Source organism: Triturus cristatus, chromosome 1_2 (assembly GCF_964204655.1).
Source record: "Triturus cristatus chromosome 1_2, aTriCri1.1, whole genome shotgun sequence".
Taxonomy (NCBI): Eukaryota; Metazoa; Chordata; class Amphibia; order Caudata; family Salamandridae; genus Triturus; species Triturus cristatus.
This window is the reverse complement of record NC_140580.1, coordinates 1132535862-1132555423: the sequence shown is the minus strand read 5'-3', so window position 1 is coordinate 1132555423 and position 19562 is coordinate 1132535862. Positions and strand designations below refer to the sequence as shown.

Here is a 19562-nt window from a genome sequence, read left to right as displayed (position 1 = left end):
AGTAATTGTGGGCTCAACACCCTACCCAGACTGAAAAGCACCCCCCGCTAGAAGAGAGATATCTTATCACAACTCCAAACAGTATGCACTAGGCTCTCTCATTGAGACATGCACCACAAACAGAGTGGAGAGGTTACCAACCTAATGTTCCAAAGCCTGTCTCATGTAAAGTAGGCATGATGCAGATATTTCAATAGACCTAAACTGTGATGCAATTGTGGGCTGTTGGGGATGCTCGCTCCTCCCCCTAATAAGCAGTCCAATCCAAATACCGTTCCCATGCCTCCTGCAGATGGTCGAAGGAATCAAGTGCATTGAGCACCAAAGAGCAGTGGATTCTAGACATGTTAGGGTTGGTCAATTCCTCCAATAGGACTTTGGCCTCTACTGGACAGTAGTCTGGGAGCACCATGGGGCCAGCTATATATGGTGTGAGAGCATGTTGGAGTTGTAAGAACAAAAAAACTGGCTACGTTGAAGGTCAAATTCCTCTTGTAGGTCAGTGAATGATTCTAACACTGGACAATATATTGTTCAGTCTAGAAATGCTATTAAAACACCATTGTCTGAATTCATGTAGCTCAGCCACCTGGCAGTGTGGCGTCTGGTCCACAAAGTTGTTTCCTTTGTCAACTCCTATCTCCACCCCAGGACCCCAGTTGTTTCATCCCAAACTTAGAATGCGACCCTGGTGGCCGGGGAGACAGAGGAAAGTCAAACCTCTGTATAATAAGTGTAAAATCTGCATCCTATATATTGCCCACCTTCTGGTCATAAAAGCCGGAGCCTCCCTTCTATTGCTCCACCACTCATTGAGGATGACTGGGTGGGACAATCTATTCGATGAATCAAGGTCGGCAGTTGCTATATACATACAAATTCGGACTTAAAACATTTTGACAGAGCAATTCTAGGTGAGTACTGCTTCCACAGAAAACCACTCAGAATTACATTAATTTCAGTGAAAGAGGTGTGGGGAATAATGTATGGGAAGTTCCAATTGGTACAAAAGATGTGGCAAACCCACAATCTAAAAGATCACAAAACCTCCCAAACAGGACAGAGAAAGTGCCGGGCAGAAGCTGATGTCTCCGAGCAGCGTGTCAACCTGTGGCTGAATATTCCTTTCCCATTTTCTCTGGACGTTGTCTGTCGACTGTCGCATAGAATTTAGATCCCTCTCTAATCATCTGCAAATCCCCAGCCCAGACCATGTCCTACCTTGAATGCCCAAGCAGAAACACAAATGACTTGACCTTAGTGATGTTGGGTCCTAAGAATTTCCTGAAGATATTCAAGATTTGCAGGACCAGAGACCCAGACCATGCAGGCTCGTTCAAGACATCTCTAGCAGACAATGCCACTCTGTCCTCAACCCACCCCTAGAGCTTAATCAAATCCCTTTACTAGGGTGTCAACCCTTAACCATTTAGTCAAAGGTAAGGGTGACAGCGAGCAACTGTCCTGGACACCTCACAGTACCTGAAAAATGTCAACAACAGTTCTTCCTCTCCTGACCAGGGCCACCAGATCTGTGTACAACAGCCATACATTGCTGATGAACTGGGGACTTAAATTAATTCTCAACAAGAGGGCAAACAAATAGTCCTAGCCTATGGAGTCAAAAGCTCTTCAGAAGTTGGCCAACAAAATCGCCTGTGAATCAAGCAGTCAATCAATCAATCAATACATTTGTAAAGCACGCTACTCACCCGGAAGGGTCTCAAGGCGCTGGGGGTGAGGGGTCCGTTACTGCTCGAATAGCCAGGTCTTGAGTTGCTTTCTGAAGGAGCGATGGTCCTGGGTTGTTCGACGGCAGAAGGGGAGGGAGTTCCATGTCTTGGCGGCCAGGTAGGAGAAGGATCTTCCTCCGGCGGTGGTTCTGTGAATGCGTGGTACGGTGGCGACGGCGAGGCTGGTCGATCGTAGCTGGCGGGTGGGCGTGTAGAAGGTCAGGCGGTTGTTGAGGTACTTGGGGCCCAGGTCGTGGAGGGCCTTGTGTGCGTGGGTGAGGAGTCTGAACGTGATCCTCTTGCTGACGGGGAGCCAGTGCAGGTCTCTCAGGTGGCCGGAGATGTGGTTGTGTCAGGGGATGTCCAGGACGAGTCTTGCGGAGGCGTTCTGTATGCGCTGGAGTCTTTTCTGTAGTTTGGCTGTGGTTCCGGCGTAGAGGGTGTTTCCGTAGTCCAGTCGGCTGGTGACGAGTGCCAGGGTGACCGTCTTTCTGGTTTAAGTGGGGATCCAGCGGAAGATCTTACGGAGCATGCGCAGGGTGTTAAAGCATGATGAAGAGACGGCGTTGACTTGTCTGGTCATCGAGTGGGAGGAGTCCAGGATGAAGCCCACGTTGCGTGCGTGGTCTGTTGGCTTGGGAGTGGTGCCCAGGGCAGGGGGCCACCAGGAGATGTCCCAGGCGGAGGGGGCTGATCCCAGGATGAGGACTTTCGTCTTGTCTGAGTTCAGTTTCAAGCGGCTGTTCTTCATCCAATCAGCGACGTCTTTCATCCCTTCGTGTAGGCTGGCTCTGGCGGTGGCGGGGTCGTTGGTGAGGGAGAGGATCAGATGAACGAGATGATCCACTCCAGTGCCTTCTCTCGGATGCCGACGTTGCTGAGGCGCTGTACTAGGGTGCGGTGGCAGACAGTGTCGAACGCCGCCGTGAGGTCCAGGAGGATGAGGGCCGCTGTTTCCCCGTTGTCGAGCAGGGCTCTGATGTCATCGGTGGCTGCGATCAGGGCGGTCTCGGTGCTGTGGTTGGCTCGGAAACCGGATTGCGAGGGATCTAGGGAGCCGTTCGTGTCGAGGAAGGCGGTGAGCTGTCTGTTGACTGTCTTCTCGATGACTTTGGCAGGAAAAGGGAGGAGCGAGATGGGGCGGAAGTTCTTGAGGTCGGTGGGGTCCGCTGTTGGTTTCTTCAGTAGGGCGCTGAGCTCAGCGTGCTTCCAGCTCTCTGGGAAGGTGGCGGTGGTGAAGGAGACGTTGATGATGTCCCGGAGTTGGGGTGCGATGATGGAGTCGGCTTTGTTTTTATACGTGGTGGGGGCAGGGGTTGGTTGGTGATCCGGAGTGGATGGTGTTCATCGTGCGGGTGGTGTCTTCGGTGCTGACCGGGGTCCAGTTGCAGATGGTGGTGGTGGGGGCGTTGGTTCGGTGGATGGTTGCGTGGTTGGTGCGCCGAAGCTGTTGTGAATGTCGGCGATCTTGCGGTGGAAGAATGAGGCGAGTGAGTCGCAGAGGTCTTGCAAGGGGGTGATGTCGTTGTTTCCGGAGCTGGGGTTGGGGAGCTCTTTGACGATGCTGAAGAGCTCCTTGCTGTTGTGGGAGTTGTTTTCAAGTCGTTCTTTGAATGTTGACCTTTTGGTGGTGCGGATCAGCTGGTGGTGTATGCGGGTGGCGTTCTTGAAGGCCGTCATGTTTCCTGTGGTCTGGTCGTGGCGCCAGGCTATCTCTAGGGTGCGGCAGTTCTTCTTGGAGTTTTTGGGTTCGTCGGTGAACCAAGAGGTTTTCTTGCTGCCGGGTCTGCAGGGCGGGGTCTTCAGTGGTGCGAGGTCATCAGCGCAGTCGGTGAGCCACTGTGTGAAGCTGCGGGCTGCTGCGTCGGGGTCCGTTGCACTGGCGGGAGGGTTCCGTCTGAGGGAGGTGGTGAGCTGGTCGGTGGTGATCTTGCTCCAGCTTCTGCGGGGAACCTGTTGAGGGTGGTTGTGGGTCGTGGTTCTCCCGAAGTTGAAGTGGACGCAGCTGTGGTCTGTCCAGTGCATTCCGGTGGAGTGGCTGAAGGAGATGTGCTTGCTGGAGGAGAAGATGGGGTCAAGCGTGTGGCTGGCATTGTGGGTGGGGGTGTTCACCAGTTGCTTGAGTCCGAGGTTGGCGAGGTTGTCCAGCAGGGTGGCGGTGTTGCTGTCGTTGTTGTTCTCCAGGTGGAAGTTGAGGCCTCCTAGGAGGATGTAGTCTGAGGAGGTAAGGGCGTGCGGGCTGACGAAGTCTGCGATGACTTCGCTGAATTGTGTGCGTGGTCCTGGGGGTCTGTAGACGAGGGTGCCTCTGAGGGTGGTCTTGGGGTCAGTGTGTATCTGAAAATGCAGGTGTTCGGCGGCGGTGAGGGTGTCGTCGGAGTTGGTCGTGATTCGGATGGCGTTTCTGTGGACGATGGCGATGCCTCCTCCGGTTTGGTTGACGCGGTCCTTCCGGGCGATCTTGTAGCCATCCGGGATGGCTATGGCGATGTCGGGAGCTGAGGAGGTGTTCATCCATGTTTCTGTGAGGAAGGCGATGTCTGGTGATGTTGTGTCGAGAAGGTTCCAGAGTTTGACGGCGTGCCTGTGGACGGAGCGGGTGTTGAGCAAGATGCACTTGAGGTGATCGTTGCTGGAGCCTGGCTTGGTGGGTGCGCCGCAGAATCGGGTGCAGGTGAAGTTGCAGGTGTGGCAGGTGAATGCTCCGTGGGTGCGTTTCGGGTTGGCTTGGTAGCAGGCTGGCTGTCGGCCGGTGTTGAGTGCGTGGAGGGTGGCGGTGTCATATCTCTGTCGGGTTGGCTGGCTTCGGCGAGGTCCAGGGGTCCTGGCACTGGGCGCGGTCCAGGCGCGGACGGATGCAGACCTGCTTGCCTTAGGCGCGCCAGCGGCGCGCGAGCGGCGCTCCTGCTGCGCGCGGCCGCTTCGCGGCCTCCATATGAGGGGCTGAGGGAGGGAGGAGCTCCTGGGAGGTGGGAGCGGGGCGGCCAATGGGAGAGAAGGGGGCGGGGCTGCGGGGCTCAGTGGCTGAAAAAAAAAACGGCGGGAGAAGACGGCGGGGGTCACGGAGGGAGGGGAAGAACAGAAAGAAAGGAGTACGGGTGCAGGGGTACAGAAAAAAAAGGGAAGGCAGTCAGTGGCGAGAAAAACGGCAAAAAAAACGGAGTACGATCTCACAGGGGGCACAGGGGTACAGAAAAGGAAAGGAGGCAGTCAGTGGCGAGAAACGGCAAATAAACGGAGTACGATCACACAGGGGGCACAGGGGTACAGAAAAGGAAAGGAGGCAGTCAGTGGCGAGAAACGGCAAATAAACGGAGTACGATCACACAGGGGGCACAGGGGTACAGAAGAGAACCACAGGGGCACAGTGATGCCAGCGCAGGGGTACAGAGAAGAAGGGAGGCAGTCAGTGGCGAGAGCGGCAAAACCAGTAGTAGGGAGGTCCGATCACACAGGGGGCTGCGTGGCGGCTGGGGGGAGCGACCTGCCTGGTGACAGGGTCAAAGCAGTCTGTCCGCTAGGGTATGTGTGTTATATATGCACCCTATATTGTGACTGGTAGACTGTTTGGGCAAAAAATGCAGCTTATCCATAAAGACCAGGCAGTCAATCACCATTAATACTCAGTTGGCAAGAACCTTTGCCCAAATCTTTACCTCAACATCAATCAGGGCGATGGGGCATTACGAAGAAAAGAGATCAGGGGTATGACCAGGTTGGGAAGGTTCAATATTTCGGCATGTGCATGTCAGGTGGAAGCGTCCAGTTATCCCTCCCTCCAGTTATGGTTAAAAAAACTCCAGAAGTGGGTCTGATCTTGACACGGAGGTCTTAAAGAATTCTACTTGGAACTGATTGGGACCTGGAGATTTCCCGGATTACAATTGACTCAAGACTTTGGGAAGTTCCTTGCTAGTAATCTTCCCCTCTAGCAGATCCCTTTCCTCTGCTGGCAGTTTACTGGTGCGGAGGACTTTCATGAAATCTGCCAATTCAGTTGTCGCGGGTTGGTTAGTTTGAGAGTATAAGCAGAGCAATAGCTTGCAAACGTCTGTGCTATGTTGAGGTGACCACTCACTCTAACCCCCATCCATTATATAGGATAAAAGGTATTAAGCCTCGTCTAGTGGAGCTGATGCACAGCCATGAAGGCTCTTACTGGCTTTATTGCCCCATTCATACATTCAGCTCTGGTTGGAGAGCCTAGCGGCCCTTGCTTCTACAAGGATCATTCTTGTTGTTAAAAAGATAATGTAAGCGCTAAAAAGAATAACGCTTGAGCATGTTATCACTGAGATATCCAGTGCACACTAAAAGGTTTAAAGGGCTGATACACACTTATATTTAAAGGAAAGCACATTCCTAGTTAACAATGAGTGGTATAAACAAATTAGAAGTACTGCGAGGAGTATGGCCTTTCCCCCCTGTGTTCCAGTCGCAGCATGCTGTGATCTAAACCGACAGTGGCTTAATTTTAATAGGAACACATAAAACATATTATGACATGTTTGAGCTACAATGATGATTTCAAAGCTACACAATGTCAGAGGAATATATTGTATCCATAATTAATACCAGCGTCTGTATACATTTGATAAACCGATGTTAAAAGCGGAGTGTAATTATAAACAAGTTCATCATTTTTACAAAAGGATTCATTCATTACATATAGGATTCCAAAAGAAGACTGCCTTTAATAAAAACCGACCCTCCCAGGTAAGGGCTTCGCCAACCCTTTAAAATGCAAAACATCTCCTATAGAAAATGTTTAGATACCGAAGAAACTGTGCTAAAATTACAGCTACATATTTCACAAATAAGTTATTGACACTGTAGCAGAGTCCAGACAGGGGCATGCGCGCAGGTCATTGGACAGGGCATTTGAGTGGACAAAGACACAATCTGAAGTGCTGGTAATAGTCATAATGGATAATTGAAGTGTGGCACACCCACTGACCCCTCAAGATCAAAACTGCTGCATAGTTAAGTCATTCTTCACAATGTGTCCTCTGTGTTCTGTTCAGTGCACCCAATCTTGTTACTGTGCCTTAAAACAAGAGAAACATTTTGACTTGAAATTCGATTCCTCCTGTGCTGTAATATCATGAATATGAGATCTGTTTGATGGTCACAGATAATTCCAGGCAGTGTCCTGGTCTGGCGAGGAGTCGGGCAGCATGGGACTTCAGAATTAAGAAGGGCTAGAATAAATCAGCTGCGGCAGAAACTCCTGGTTGCAAAGTATGCTTAAATAAGATTATCCACAATACAAAGATGATAGACCTTTAATCACAAATAAAATGTTGTTAAGTTTCAAAGAGAACTTACCATTGAGCATTTGTTGAGTAAGTCTGGGCGGGGAACTCCACTTCGCTCGCAGAGTTTGAGGGGTTTTCTGCACTCTTCGTTACGCGGAGCTCACGGAGTTCCGAATAAAACTCTGCTCCGCAAAGCGGAGCAGAGATTTTTCCTCGCTCGTGTCTGTCAATGTCAAGATGGCGAGCGCGAGCTAGGAAAATCCACCTCCCGGCGAGATTTTTCCTCATTCGCAATTGTCAACATCAAGTTGCCGATCGCGAGCGTGGAAAATCAACCTCCCGGTGAGATTTCTCAACGCAGGCGGTCAGATTCCTCCTTGCGAGTGGTCGCGTATGCTTGCCGCTCGCATTGAGAAACTGTCCGTTCGCATTGAGAAAGCTGCCGCTTGAGTAAAAATCTACTCGAGCGGCAGTTTGCGCTTTGCATGGTGCTGTTCGCAATGATTGCACAGTGCGGACAAGCATCTGACACTGAAAAACAACGCAAACAGCATTTATCTAAACGTACTCCGCCGCTTGCGGAGCTCCGCGTAGTGCGGCAGAGTTATTTTCGCCCAGGTTTACTTTTGAGCAACGAATGCACAATCTATGTGATAAGGACAGAAAAAGTATTCGATGACTGCAGCCCAAAGACGGTACATATGTCAATATTTTGATACATTTTACAGTGTTGGAAATCGAGCAATAATTGTGAGATCGAAAAATGGTATTAAGTGCAATTCAAAGTATGGTCCACATGCTTCAGTATGCACCAGCGCTCAGAATATGCAGAAGCATTAGGTGCTTAACATACCTCAAAGAACATTTATGAGCAACACCGAATTCTAACGGACATATTACCCTGAGGCCTTCCATGGTGTGAAGATTTATGGTGGCAGCCCTGAAGAGGTGGACCTCCATGGAATTACAGTGATAATATCCCAAGAGGCAGAAAGAGAGATGCTGCTGTGATAGACTCAGAACCGACTCAACGTCACAAGACAACATGGTCTCACGGAGTGAACAGATCAAAATCCTCAACCAATCATAGTCAGTTGTGACGTTTGACTATTATTCAACCAAAGTGCATCGATATGCAGATGACACCCCGCTGTGGTTGAGTTGCATCAGTCAATGGCATCCATCAACTTACAACATATGTTGCCCTTACTTGAATATGGACATCAACAGCTTATCTGAATGAAGCTCAAATCTGTCCAGATAGAAATCATGCTCATTGCCAAAAGCCAACAGCAAAAGCAAACAAGAAGTCCAACTCCAGGACTGGCGCTAGTCAACAAGTCACGAAGCTGTCATTAACAGCAATCTCTTCATGAAGACCCACATTGGTCAGAAGATACAGACACTTTTGTACCAGCTGTCATCCTACATACCTGAGAGAGATTTCAGACCCACAATTCAATACTTCATCATCTGGCACCCACCCAGGGGCAGCGCCCCACTTCTCAGCATTCCTACGTCAGTGCCAGCGCCCCTGGTGGATGTCCTCAGTGCCACAGCCTACTACCTCAAAGAACTGAGGAAGTGCAATAAATCCCGCTGGCTGCTTGCTCTCGGCCATACTCCTCTTTGACAAACATGCTGAAAAGCTTCCTTGTACAACGCATCGATGCTACCCTGGTAGTTTGTGCTTCATGAACATCAATGGCAATTCTTCTGAGTAAAGCTAAAAGTGAGTACTCACAATGAGATGAAATATGAGCATTAATACAAAGCCAATGGCATAATAGAAGCATTATTGCAAAGCCAAGAGTCTTTGAAGTGGCACCTGTGGAAGGAGCTGGGTGCACCCAACACGGCAGCAGGCAGGGGCACCGAAGAAGCAGAGCCAAAGAGGGCAACTATTTCTATACAGGATTGAGCCATTGATAAAAGACAAATTCAGAGGTAATTGATCTGCATACGCCAAGGAGGACAGACTTCTCAGGCAAACACTGTCTGCATTTGGGTCTCCCACAAAAGAAACAAGTGTCTGTCATTCTAGAACTGTTTACAAATGTGCTCACAACAAGTTACACTGAAGTACACAAAAGAGTCATGGATGGAATGCTTGAGAGAATCTCAGCCACTGGTGATTACTCGGGCTGGATCCCTGTCCGTCACAATTTTGCCTGCCATACCACCTCAGTTTGGACCAAGGCCCGGTCTTCCTGAACCAGAACACAAGCAACCCAAGACTGGTTTCGCCCTTATTAAGGCTCAACAGTCGGGTACAACTTAGCTTCAGTGCAGAGGTTTAAGAAACTTGCAGAGGCCCCCCTGCAAAGTACAAGGAGGGGGGCCCTCATGCTCTGAACCCAGTCAGGATCTCTCTGGTCAGGGGCCCGCCACCCGTACACCGTGCCAGAAGGGGCCCCCTGGAGTTCAGGGCCCCCTGCACTGCAGGGGCTGCAGTGTTCTTGTTATGCCACTGCTTCAGTGGCACAGTGTACACGTGGCCCACTTCTGGGACTACCACTCCCATTTAAGATGTTGCACTGAAGTATACAAAAAAGTGATGGATGGAATGCTTGAATTAATCTCAGCCACTGATAATTTCAGGCCTGGTCCATCGTTATTTTGCTTACAATGCCACCTCACTTTGGACCCAGCCATCTGCAAAATTTGTCTTGACCCTGCTCCAATAGGAACAGTGCAGCCTGAACTTCCAGGCCAGGTCATCGCTGAACCAGAACACAAGAAACCGAATAATGCCTCATCAGCGAGGTAAAGCTTGAGTCCTATATCCCAGTTTGTTATTGGCCTCCCTGGGATTCATCTGTGAGGTGCAGCTCGAGTCCTATGTCCCAGCCCGGTATCAGCCTTGTTGGGCCTAATCAGAGATGTACAGCCCGAGTCATATGGCCCTGCCTAATACCAGCCTTGTTGGGCCTCATTAGAGAGGTACAGCTCGTTATGGCATTGTTGGGCCTCATCAGTGAGGTGCAGCTCGAGTCCTATGTCCCAGCCTGATATCAGCCTTGTTGGGCCTCATCAGAGAGGTACAGCTCGAGTCCTATGTCCCAGCCTGATATCAGCCTTGTTGGGCGTAATCAGAGAGGTACAGCTCGAGTCATATGGCCCTGCCTAATACCAGCCTTGTTGGGCGTCATCAGTGAGGTGCAGCTCGAGTCCTATGGCACAACCAGCACAGGACCCACGTCAGTGCACACCTATCACACTTGGTGGATTCACTGAGAAAAGCAAAACCCAGATGGGTGGAGTGGTTGAATGAATCTCTTACAAACAGTGCTAGGCTACCAGACTCATGTTTGTGTTGGGATGAGATGCCAGCATTATGAAGGTAAAACTGGAATTTAAAAATGCCAGAATGTTTAGCTCGGGATACAAAATGACAAACACAATTTTGGCCCAAACATGTGGTTTCTTAGAAATAAAACATACCTATGTTATGCACAGAGCATTGCAGGAGTATGACTAATGGCAATTTCATGCTGTAGACATGCATTACAAATTCTCCCAAGAAATGTCCTACTTATGTGAAATAAAGTTAAGGTTTTACAGTTTTTGTGAATTGATAAAGCAATTTTTTGAAGGTTATTAAGTACAAATGCTTTCCTCATCAGGTTTGTGTGTAGTATAACATACTGTCGAGTCTTTTAAGAAAAATACTGCTATTTCTAGTTTAATGTTCTTGACATATTACATTTCTAGCCTTTTCAAGATCATCAATAAAAAAAGAAAAAAGGAAAAAAAAACAATACTGCTTTCATTGGGAATTTGCTTTAGCGTTTGAAAAAGATGTCTGGTTTCGAAAAAATGGAAAATGTGAGCATGTGAAGGAAATGAAAACAGCTGTGTTTTCATTCACGAGGCGGCGGTGATTCACGCTGAGCTATCAGCCGTGGTTGAGGGGGAGGGGGCTGCGCCGCTGTGTCAAGCAGAGGTAAATGGCTCCTGCTGGAGGGCCCGCAGGTCATGTCTGCACTAAATCACGCGAGTGTTATAGAAGTTACAGCCACTTACTTGTAATTGTCATCTTCCACAAACTTCTGCAGCTCCTCGATGTAGCGCACAGACTTCAAGTAGTTCTGCACATGTGGCAGTGTTACAAGTTGATCTGCGGGGAACAAAATCTGCTTAGAAAGTTTGCAGCTTAAAAGAGAAAGCAATGATTGTTGACTTCACTCTGGGGCTGCTCTCAATTGAACTACCAGCAGAGAGGAGGAAGCGAGCGTGGGCCCCACCAGGAAGAAAGCTGTCATAACACAACATATTACTGATGGGAACAATAACAGGGCTACATTATGAATGGGGTGAACGTCATTGGCTCGTTCAGTGCCTGGGCATCTTTGATAGGATGTCTGGGAAAGTAGAACCACAAGATGGCTGGAGAGGGAAGAACCCAGGTAGGAAGGAAGTGTGAGGTGCCTGGCCTGATGGGGAGCCCTACTCAGAACTGCAGAACCAATCATTGAATCTAATTTCGATTTCAACAATCTCCAGTTTGTTGATTATGATTTCATTTTTTGAATCTACGTACAGTATTTTCCTGACTCTCACATATGAAAATAGGTATTCCACAGGCAACACGTGTTTCGCTCATGAGCATATGTCTTTTAGTTTTTCAAGGCTGTACTTAGAAAAAGATAGTGGGAAATGAAAAAGGAGAGGAGAAATGAAACCAACCTTTTAACTTTAAATGAAATTGAATTACTATAAAGGTGATGGGGTTGGGCATAATCTAAACCTCTGGCTTCAAGGAAAACTCAGCAAAATCTCATAGCTTGAGCTTGTATTTGATGAATGTCTTAATTGGGTTATTAATCACAAGCTAACATTGAGCTGACAACACACTCTAAGTGTTTTTCTCAAAGCCATAGTTCAATACAACAACTCACAAAACCTCACTGTACAGATGTATGTATAACAACCAACGCAGAATATTTCCGCAAGCAGTAATATAAAATCAAATGTAAGTATTGGAAAAAATCATTCAGACCGTGCAGTATAATGTTTCCAGGTTTCAAAAGTAATTGTGGAATTTCAAATAAGATCTAACTTTTTAGCTCAAAAACCAGCATTTACAGGTGAGCGCTTCATATCTTCCTTCTGTCCCTCAGTAGAATGTAATGTGATGGAGAGAATTTGACTCGAATGAAGGAGCATTGCTGGTTTATTTGACTAGTTTTGAACATATATTTAAGCATTGGCCTTTGCCTTCGAAAATATATGAACCTTCATTTATTTACCTAAATATTTTTGACAAAACAATTAGACCGAGATCACATATTTCAAACTTTGTTTTCCCTTCATTACTGGCTGATGTCATTCTTCGATGTAAAGAGATGGTAAAGATGTGGGCGTGATTTTAAGAGAGGTGGATCAAAGCTGGTGGTGCCACAGCCAGGCCCATGCACAGCCCAAGACCTTTGTATATGTCTGAGGCCACCAGTGTAGGTGTCATTTGTGTGGCCCTATGAGTAAGTATTTCAGTGTATAATTTTACTCTACTCCAGAGCCTCGATGCAGATACAAAGGCGGGTCTTCAGAGAAAGAAGTGGAAGCGTGACCTTGTACAGCGCTCCGCGACCAGTTGGCTGGGGTCGTGCTACAGAAATACCAGCCTATATACATACTGAAAGATAGAATAAGGATGAGATGAGTACAGCGGACAATGTTTATGAAGTCGGGCACAAGAAATACACGTGGGGCAATCTGTCAAAGGTGGATGACTCCAACAGAGGAAAAGAAGTACACGTGCCCCAGCCACCATCATATGTAGAGTCGTACATATGGGGCAATCCGTCAATGTGTGAAGCCTTCAACAGAGGAAAAGAAGTATACGTGTCCCAGACACCATTACATGTAGAGTCTTACATATGGAGCAATCTGTCAAAGGTGGAGGAGCCCAACAGAGGAAAAGAAGTATATGTGTCCCAGAAACCATCATATGCAGAGTCAAACATATGGGGCAATCTGTCAAAGGTGGACGACTCCAAAAGAGGAAAAGAAGTATATGTGTCCCAGAAACCATCATATGTAAAGTCAAACATATGGGGCAACCTGTCAAAGGTGGAGAACTCCAACGTAGGAAAAGAAGTATACGTGTACCAGCAACTATCATAGGTAGAGTCTTACATTTGGGGCAATCTGCCAAAGGTGGAGGACTACAACAGAGGAAAAGAAGTATATGTGTCAGAGACACCATTACATGTAGAGTCTTACCTATGGGGCAATATGTCACAGGTGGAGGAGCCCAACAGAGGAAAAGTATATGTGTCCCAGCAACTATCATAGGTAGAGTCTTACAAATGGGGCAATCTGTCAGAGGTGGAGGACTCCAACGGAGGAAAACAAGTATACGTGTCCTAGAAACCATCATATGTAGAGTCTTACATATCGGGCAATCTGTCAAAGGTGGAGGACTCCCAACAGAGGAAAAGAAGTATATGTGTCTCAGAAACCATCTTATGTAAAGTCAAACATATGGGGCAACCTGTCAAAGGTGGAAGACTCCAACAGAGGAAAAGAAGAATACGTGTCTAGCTACCGTCATAAGCAGAGTCTTACGCATGGGGCAATCTTTCAAAGGTGGAGGAGCCCAACAGGGGAAAAGAAGAATACGTGTTCCAGACACCATCACACGTAGAGTCTTACATATGGGGCAATCTGTCAAAGGTGGAGGACTCCAACAGAGGAAAAGAAGTATATGTGTCCCAGAAAACATCATATGAAGAGTCAAACATATGGGGCAATCTGTCAAAAGTGGAGGACTCCAACAGACGAAAAGAAGTATACCTTTCCCAGACACCATCAAATGTAGTGTCTCACTTGTGGTTCAATCTGTCAAAGGTGCAGAACTCCAACAGAGGAAAAGTAGTATACATCATATGTAGAGTCTTACGGGTGGGGCAATCTGTCAATGTGTGAAGCCTTCAACAGAGGAAAAGAAGTGTACATGTCCCAGCCACCATCATATGTAGAGTCTTACATGTAGGACAATCTGTCAAACGTGGAGGACTCCAACAGAGGAAAAGAAGTATACATGTACCAGCCACCATCATATGTTGAGTCTTACGAGTAAGACAATCTGTTAAATGTGGAGGCCTCGAACAGAGGAAAAGAAGTATACATGAACCAGCCACCATCATATATAGAGTCTTATAAGTGGGGAATCTGTCAATGTGTAAGCCTCCTTCAGAGGAAAAGAAGTGTACATATCCCGGGCACCATCATATGTAGAGTCTTACGTGTGGGGCAATCTGTCAAAGGTGGAGGCCTCCAACAGCGGAACAGTAGTATATGTGTCCTAGCCACCATCGTATGTAGAGTCTTACATGTGGGACAATCTGCCAAAGGTGGAGGAGCCCAACAAAGGAAAAGAAGTATACATGTCCCTGCCACCATCATACAAAGAGTCTGAGGTTTTTCTGAAGACAAAGTGAATGAATGAATGAGAAATAATTTATAACGCGCAGACTAAGCCCAAAGGCATCAAGGCGCCTAACAAATAAGATCAAAAGACACAGAGCCCAATTCACGGATATGCCTTAACAAAGAGCCAAGTCTTTAATGCCTTCCTAAAAAGGGGGACAGAAGGTTGAGCTTTAATTTCCATGGGGAGAGCATTCCACAACTTAGGAGCTAAATGGGAAAAAGACCTTCCTCCCCACCTGGCTCTCCTAAATCGAGGCACAGATAGCAGGCTCTTTCCCAAATAGCGGAGATTTCTACTGGGGACATATGCTAAAAGGTCCTTGATCCCACCAGCTCCCCGGCCAGATATCGCCCCATGCGTCAGGCTGAGGATCTTAAAAATAATCCTGGCAGAAATAGGAAGCCAGTGCAGGCTCTTCCTAACAGCAGTAGCCGAGGAAAGCCTCGGGGCATCAGTCACAAATTTGGCAGCCGCGTTCTGGACGGTTTGTAGCCGTTGCACCAAACCCTTATCTATACCAGAATAAAGGGCATTACAATAGTCAAGCCGTGAGACCACCGGGGCAACCACAATTTGTTAGCGCGCCGGGGGAGCATGGTAGTGTTTTAATTTCCTTAAAATTTTAATAATGCCCCATCAGGTAGCAACCGTCCTGTTTACCTGTTGGTTCATGGAAAGAAAGGGGTCAATCAAGACTCCCAGATTACGGGCTGAGTCAGTGGGGATAGGATAGATTCCCAGAGTGGGAGGCCACCATTCAGCAGACCATATGTCACTCCTACCACCAAATACAAGAACCTCCGTTTTTTCACCATTCAACTTCAATTAATTAAAAATCATCCATTGAGAAACTGCCTCCATGCAGTTCCTGAAGCTGAGAGCCGAAGAATTGCCAGGGTGTGAGAGGGACACCATGATCTGGGTGTCATCCGCGTAGGAAACCACCTCCATCCCATAAGATCTTATTAGCTTGGCAAGTGGGGCCACATAGATATTAAAGAGGGTCGGACTAAGAGCCGAACCCTGTGGGACCCCACATTGAACAGGCAGGGATGGAGATAGAAATTCACCTAGTTTAACCCTCTGTTCCCTCTGAACCAAGAAAGAGGCCAAAAGCCTTCCACCCCTATCTCCCTAAGACGAGATGTTAAAGTCACTGGGGATAGGGTGTCAAAGGCTGCTGTCAGGTCTAGCAGGACCAAAAGAGTAGTGTGGCCCTGATCAACCTCCATTCGGATGTTATTTAGCACGACTGTAAGGGCAGACTCCGTGCTATGAAACCTCCGAAAACCATGCTGGGCCTGATCGAGAAGACCAGAGGAATCCAAAAAAGCCATCAGATGTTCATTTAAGTGGGTCTCCAGCATCTTTGCTGGTGCCGGGAGCAATGAGATGGGTCGGAAGTTCTTAAGAATTTCAGGATCCAGTGTAGGCTTTTTTAATAAAGGCTTAACCACCGCCCTCTTCCACATGGCCGGATATACACCCTCCTGTATTGCCCTGTTCATAATATCCAGAAGGGGGGGCAATAGGGTTTCCCTGCAATCCTTAAAAACTTTAAGAGGGCATGGGTCCAGAGGCGACCCTGACCTGGTCTTAATCAACAGCGTGTCCAATTGGCATAAGGCAAGCAAAGGAAAGCTGGACAAACTCGCCTTAGAGGTCCGGTTTTCAGTTCCAAGGCCAGGTACAACCAAAGTAATAGGGGGAGGCAGAGAAGCCCTTTGCAATTCCAGGGCAGAATAGATATCAGCTATTTTGGCGTGGAAGAACTGGGCGATCCTATCACAGAGATCTTGAGAACTGACAATGGGGTCGGGCATTTGCAGCGTACACAGAGAGTCAACAATTCTGAAAACATCTCTGGGGGACGAAAGAGCGGTGGTTAACTTAGCGAAGTAATCCTGCTTTTCTTTGATTACCTCAGCCTTGTACCTTTTCAGAAAAAGTTTATGCTTCTCCCTTTCTTTATTGTCCCAACTCGCCCTCCACAGCCTCTCCTGCTTCCTACAGCCCTGCCTTAAGCGTCTCAGAGAGTCAGAAAACCAGGGGGCCGATGGACTCTTCCTAGCAGAGTATCGTAGGGAGATGGGGGCCAAAATATCCACAGCACTGCCCATAAAAAAGTACAGTTCGCAAGCCGCCAGGCTGACGTCTCTCACCGTGGCGATCTTGCTATTAAGAATTAAAGGAGCCAGGGTCTCATTAGAAATCAACTTATAGTTACGCTTAGGTTCTTTTCTACTAGGAACACTGGGCTTAAAATTATCAGGGGGAACCTGAAGCTCCAAGGGAACAGCCAAATGGTCAGACCAAACCAGAGGAGTTGGCCGGCCAGTTGAAATCCTAGGATCATTCGAGAAAACCCCATCCAGAATATGACCAGCCCGCTGAGTAGGGAATTTAACCAATTGCATGAGGCCACAAGCAGACATCAAGTCCAGGAGGGAGAGGGAATCCCTGGAATCAAGGTTGTCCAGATGAAAATTTAAGTCCCCCAGGATCGTCAGATGCTCACAACCGAAATGAGGTTCTAAGAGATTAAGTAAATTCTGACTAAATTCAGTTCTAGGTCCAGATGGTCTATAGATCAAGATACCCGCAAAAGGGGCAGCGAGAGAGGAGGTTATTATAAAATGTAGGGCCTGAAAAGAATCCGATGGGGCAGATAGTGGGGTAGTGTGACAGGAATGGGAAGTTTGGTGTAAAATCCCAAGCCCGTCTCCTCTACGCCCCACACGGTCCAATCTTGCAAGAGCATAGCCATCAGGGATGGCATCTACAAGATCCGGACCGGAGGAATCAGAGGCCCATGTTTCCGTTAGAAACACCCAAGAGGGCTTCCTAACCGACACAAACTCGCTGAAAGCTATATTATTTTTCACCAAAGATCTGACCTTGATAAGGAAACCACTCTCAGTCGCAGTTTTGAGAGGTACATCATACGTAGTAGAGGATTTAACAAAAGACACGCCATTTAGCGGCAAGGTGCAGAGTGGCAAATAGCAATCACAGCCCGGAGAGGTCAAAAACGCCTCTGGAGGAAAAGAGTGATGACAATGTAGGCGTGGAGGTCGAAGGACTACTAAATCATTATACGTATATGAATAGCTTACATAATTGGCCTCAGCAGGTGCGGATGATTTAGCACCATGTCCGTCCTCCAGCCCGTCCTTAGCGCGGACGGGCACAGACGGGCTGGACTCTGACGCGACTCCGGTGCGACTACAGCGCACCCGCTGCGCACCAACGCTGCGCGCATGCATCATTGCCTTAAATAAAGGTCTAGCGCGACAGCCTAGCTGCTAGACCGCAACCCAAGATGGCGCCCGCTATCCGTCCCTACCTACCCCCAAGATGGCACTGGGTGTCCACTCTACCGGGCAGGGGACCCGCTGAAATCGCGGTGAGCCAAGTAAGTTTTATGGTGCAAGTATGTGGAAAAGAAGTTAAAAGCAGGGGATAACCAAATGACATAAAAATTAAATGCAGCACAAAACGGGAAAATTTAAAATTCAATTGCCAGCACTGGTTCAAGAGATTAAAGCGCCAATTGCAAAGTCACAAGCGCAGGCTGGGTTACCGTGTCGAGCTGTAGCAGGAACTGGGATATGCCATTACCAAAAGACGGAAGGGAAAATGCATATGTGTATATCAAAGTTTGAAGGTCCGACAGTAAAGGATGCACAGTGGGAAAAAGGTAAGTAGAGAAATCAATGGTCCAGCAAACTTGAAACCAATAGGCAATCAAGCCACTTCTGCAGTCTGGCCCCTCCCTTTCAGGCTGGTGCCTAGTATTTCCTAAACACAGGAGGCAGTAGCGCTGGATTCGTAGGTGACACTACAGAGAAGCAGAAGATAACTTATGCTTGTTTTCAGATCATATAGAAGATCTGTCGCCAAGTTACAGCTCTTATTCCAAGTGGTACATAAATCACAGCAGGAGAGCAACTGGATGTTGTACACCTACAGTTTGCACATGGACATTCATTCATTTAAACAAAAGCAAACCAGTGGCTAAAAGAGTAGATTTCACTTGTGCTTAAGCTCGGTCAATTCTGAAGCATGCACACAGGCCCTGGTAGACATACTGATGGCCCGCCATCCAGGGGTCGGCATACTTTTGATGTGGACTTGAGCTATGCTTCTATAAGGCAAGGTAAGGTTTCCAGGTTGTACTGAATTACAAGAACAGGACCAACAATGACCTTTTAATTTATTAATAGGGATGCATTCCAATGGCTAGATGCTTCTTCCTGTAGAGCACTGGACATCCTTGCTGTGTTTCTGAGCATTGTTCACAAGGGGGCGTGCAGGGCTATAGTCAGAAATACATACTATAAGGAAGCATACAAAATGCAAAATTAGGTTTAGGCGTGCCTTGCCAGTTGTTTTCAAATACACGAAAGCCCTATAGTGCCTTCTTGTTCTCAAGTTAGGTTTGTGCTACACAAATGACAACACACACATACATACATACTTGATTACATGATAAGCAGCACCTGCAGCATTTCTTTCCACTGGGACATCAGTCTAGATTGCTTATATGAAGGAATATTCTCTCCTACCAGGCAAGCCCAACACTAGCCCCTTGTTCCAGTTTATGCCTGAGGAGTCTAAGTTTCTGCATCCTTGGAGTGGGATGTAGCAAGTAGATCACACTGCTGGCACAGCAAGGCCAAAGTGGTATGCAGCCACCTGGTGATTGGTATCTTAGTTGAATTTACCTGGAGCATGCCTCCATGCCAATGCAAACAGCTCCTCCTTGGCAGACCTCAGTGGTGTGTTCCGGCTATGTCAGCCTGTGTGTAAGGGCGTACCCTCAGTCAGGCGGTAAGTGTGTTTACCTCTGCTGAAAGAATATCACCAAATATGTAGCACACGCAGCCTTATGTCTTTTACAGAAAGTCTTTAGAGAAAGATAAAAGCAGGCACCTTTATTCTTCAAGTCACTGAACTTCGTCTCATAGAGGTAAAATGCACATGATGACAAAAGAGAGAACTGGAGACCCCCACATCCATTCAGTGGCCAGTCCTTGTTACACTGATTCATCTTTTAGCACTTTAGATCAGAGGTCTTCAGCATGTCTGTACCAGTTGCCACCATGGATGGTAGCCAAACATGCCGCT

General features: G+C 47.8%; 1 protein-coding gene across 2 annotated transcripts in view; it reads right to left on the bottom strand.

Moving 5' to 3' along the window:
- The window catches only part of RALGPS1 (Ral GEF with PH domain and SH3 binding motif 1), a 1694135-nt gene that overhangs the window by 497025 nt on the left and 1177548 nt on the right, over positions 1–19562 (bottom strand). For both annotated transcript variants that reach the window (XM_085613823.1, XM_085613822.1), the window contains exon 11: positions 11018–11111. In XM_085613823.1, the coding sequence (XP_085469949.1) occupies positions 11018–11111 (94 nt within the window). The remainder of the gene's footprint in view (positions 1–11017; positions 11112–19562) is intronic.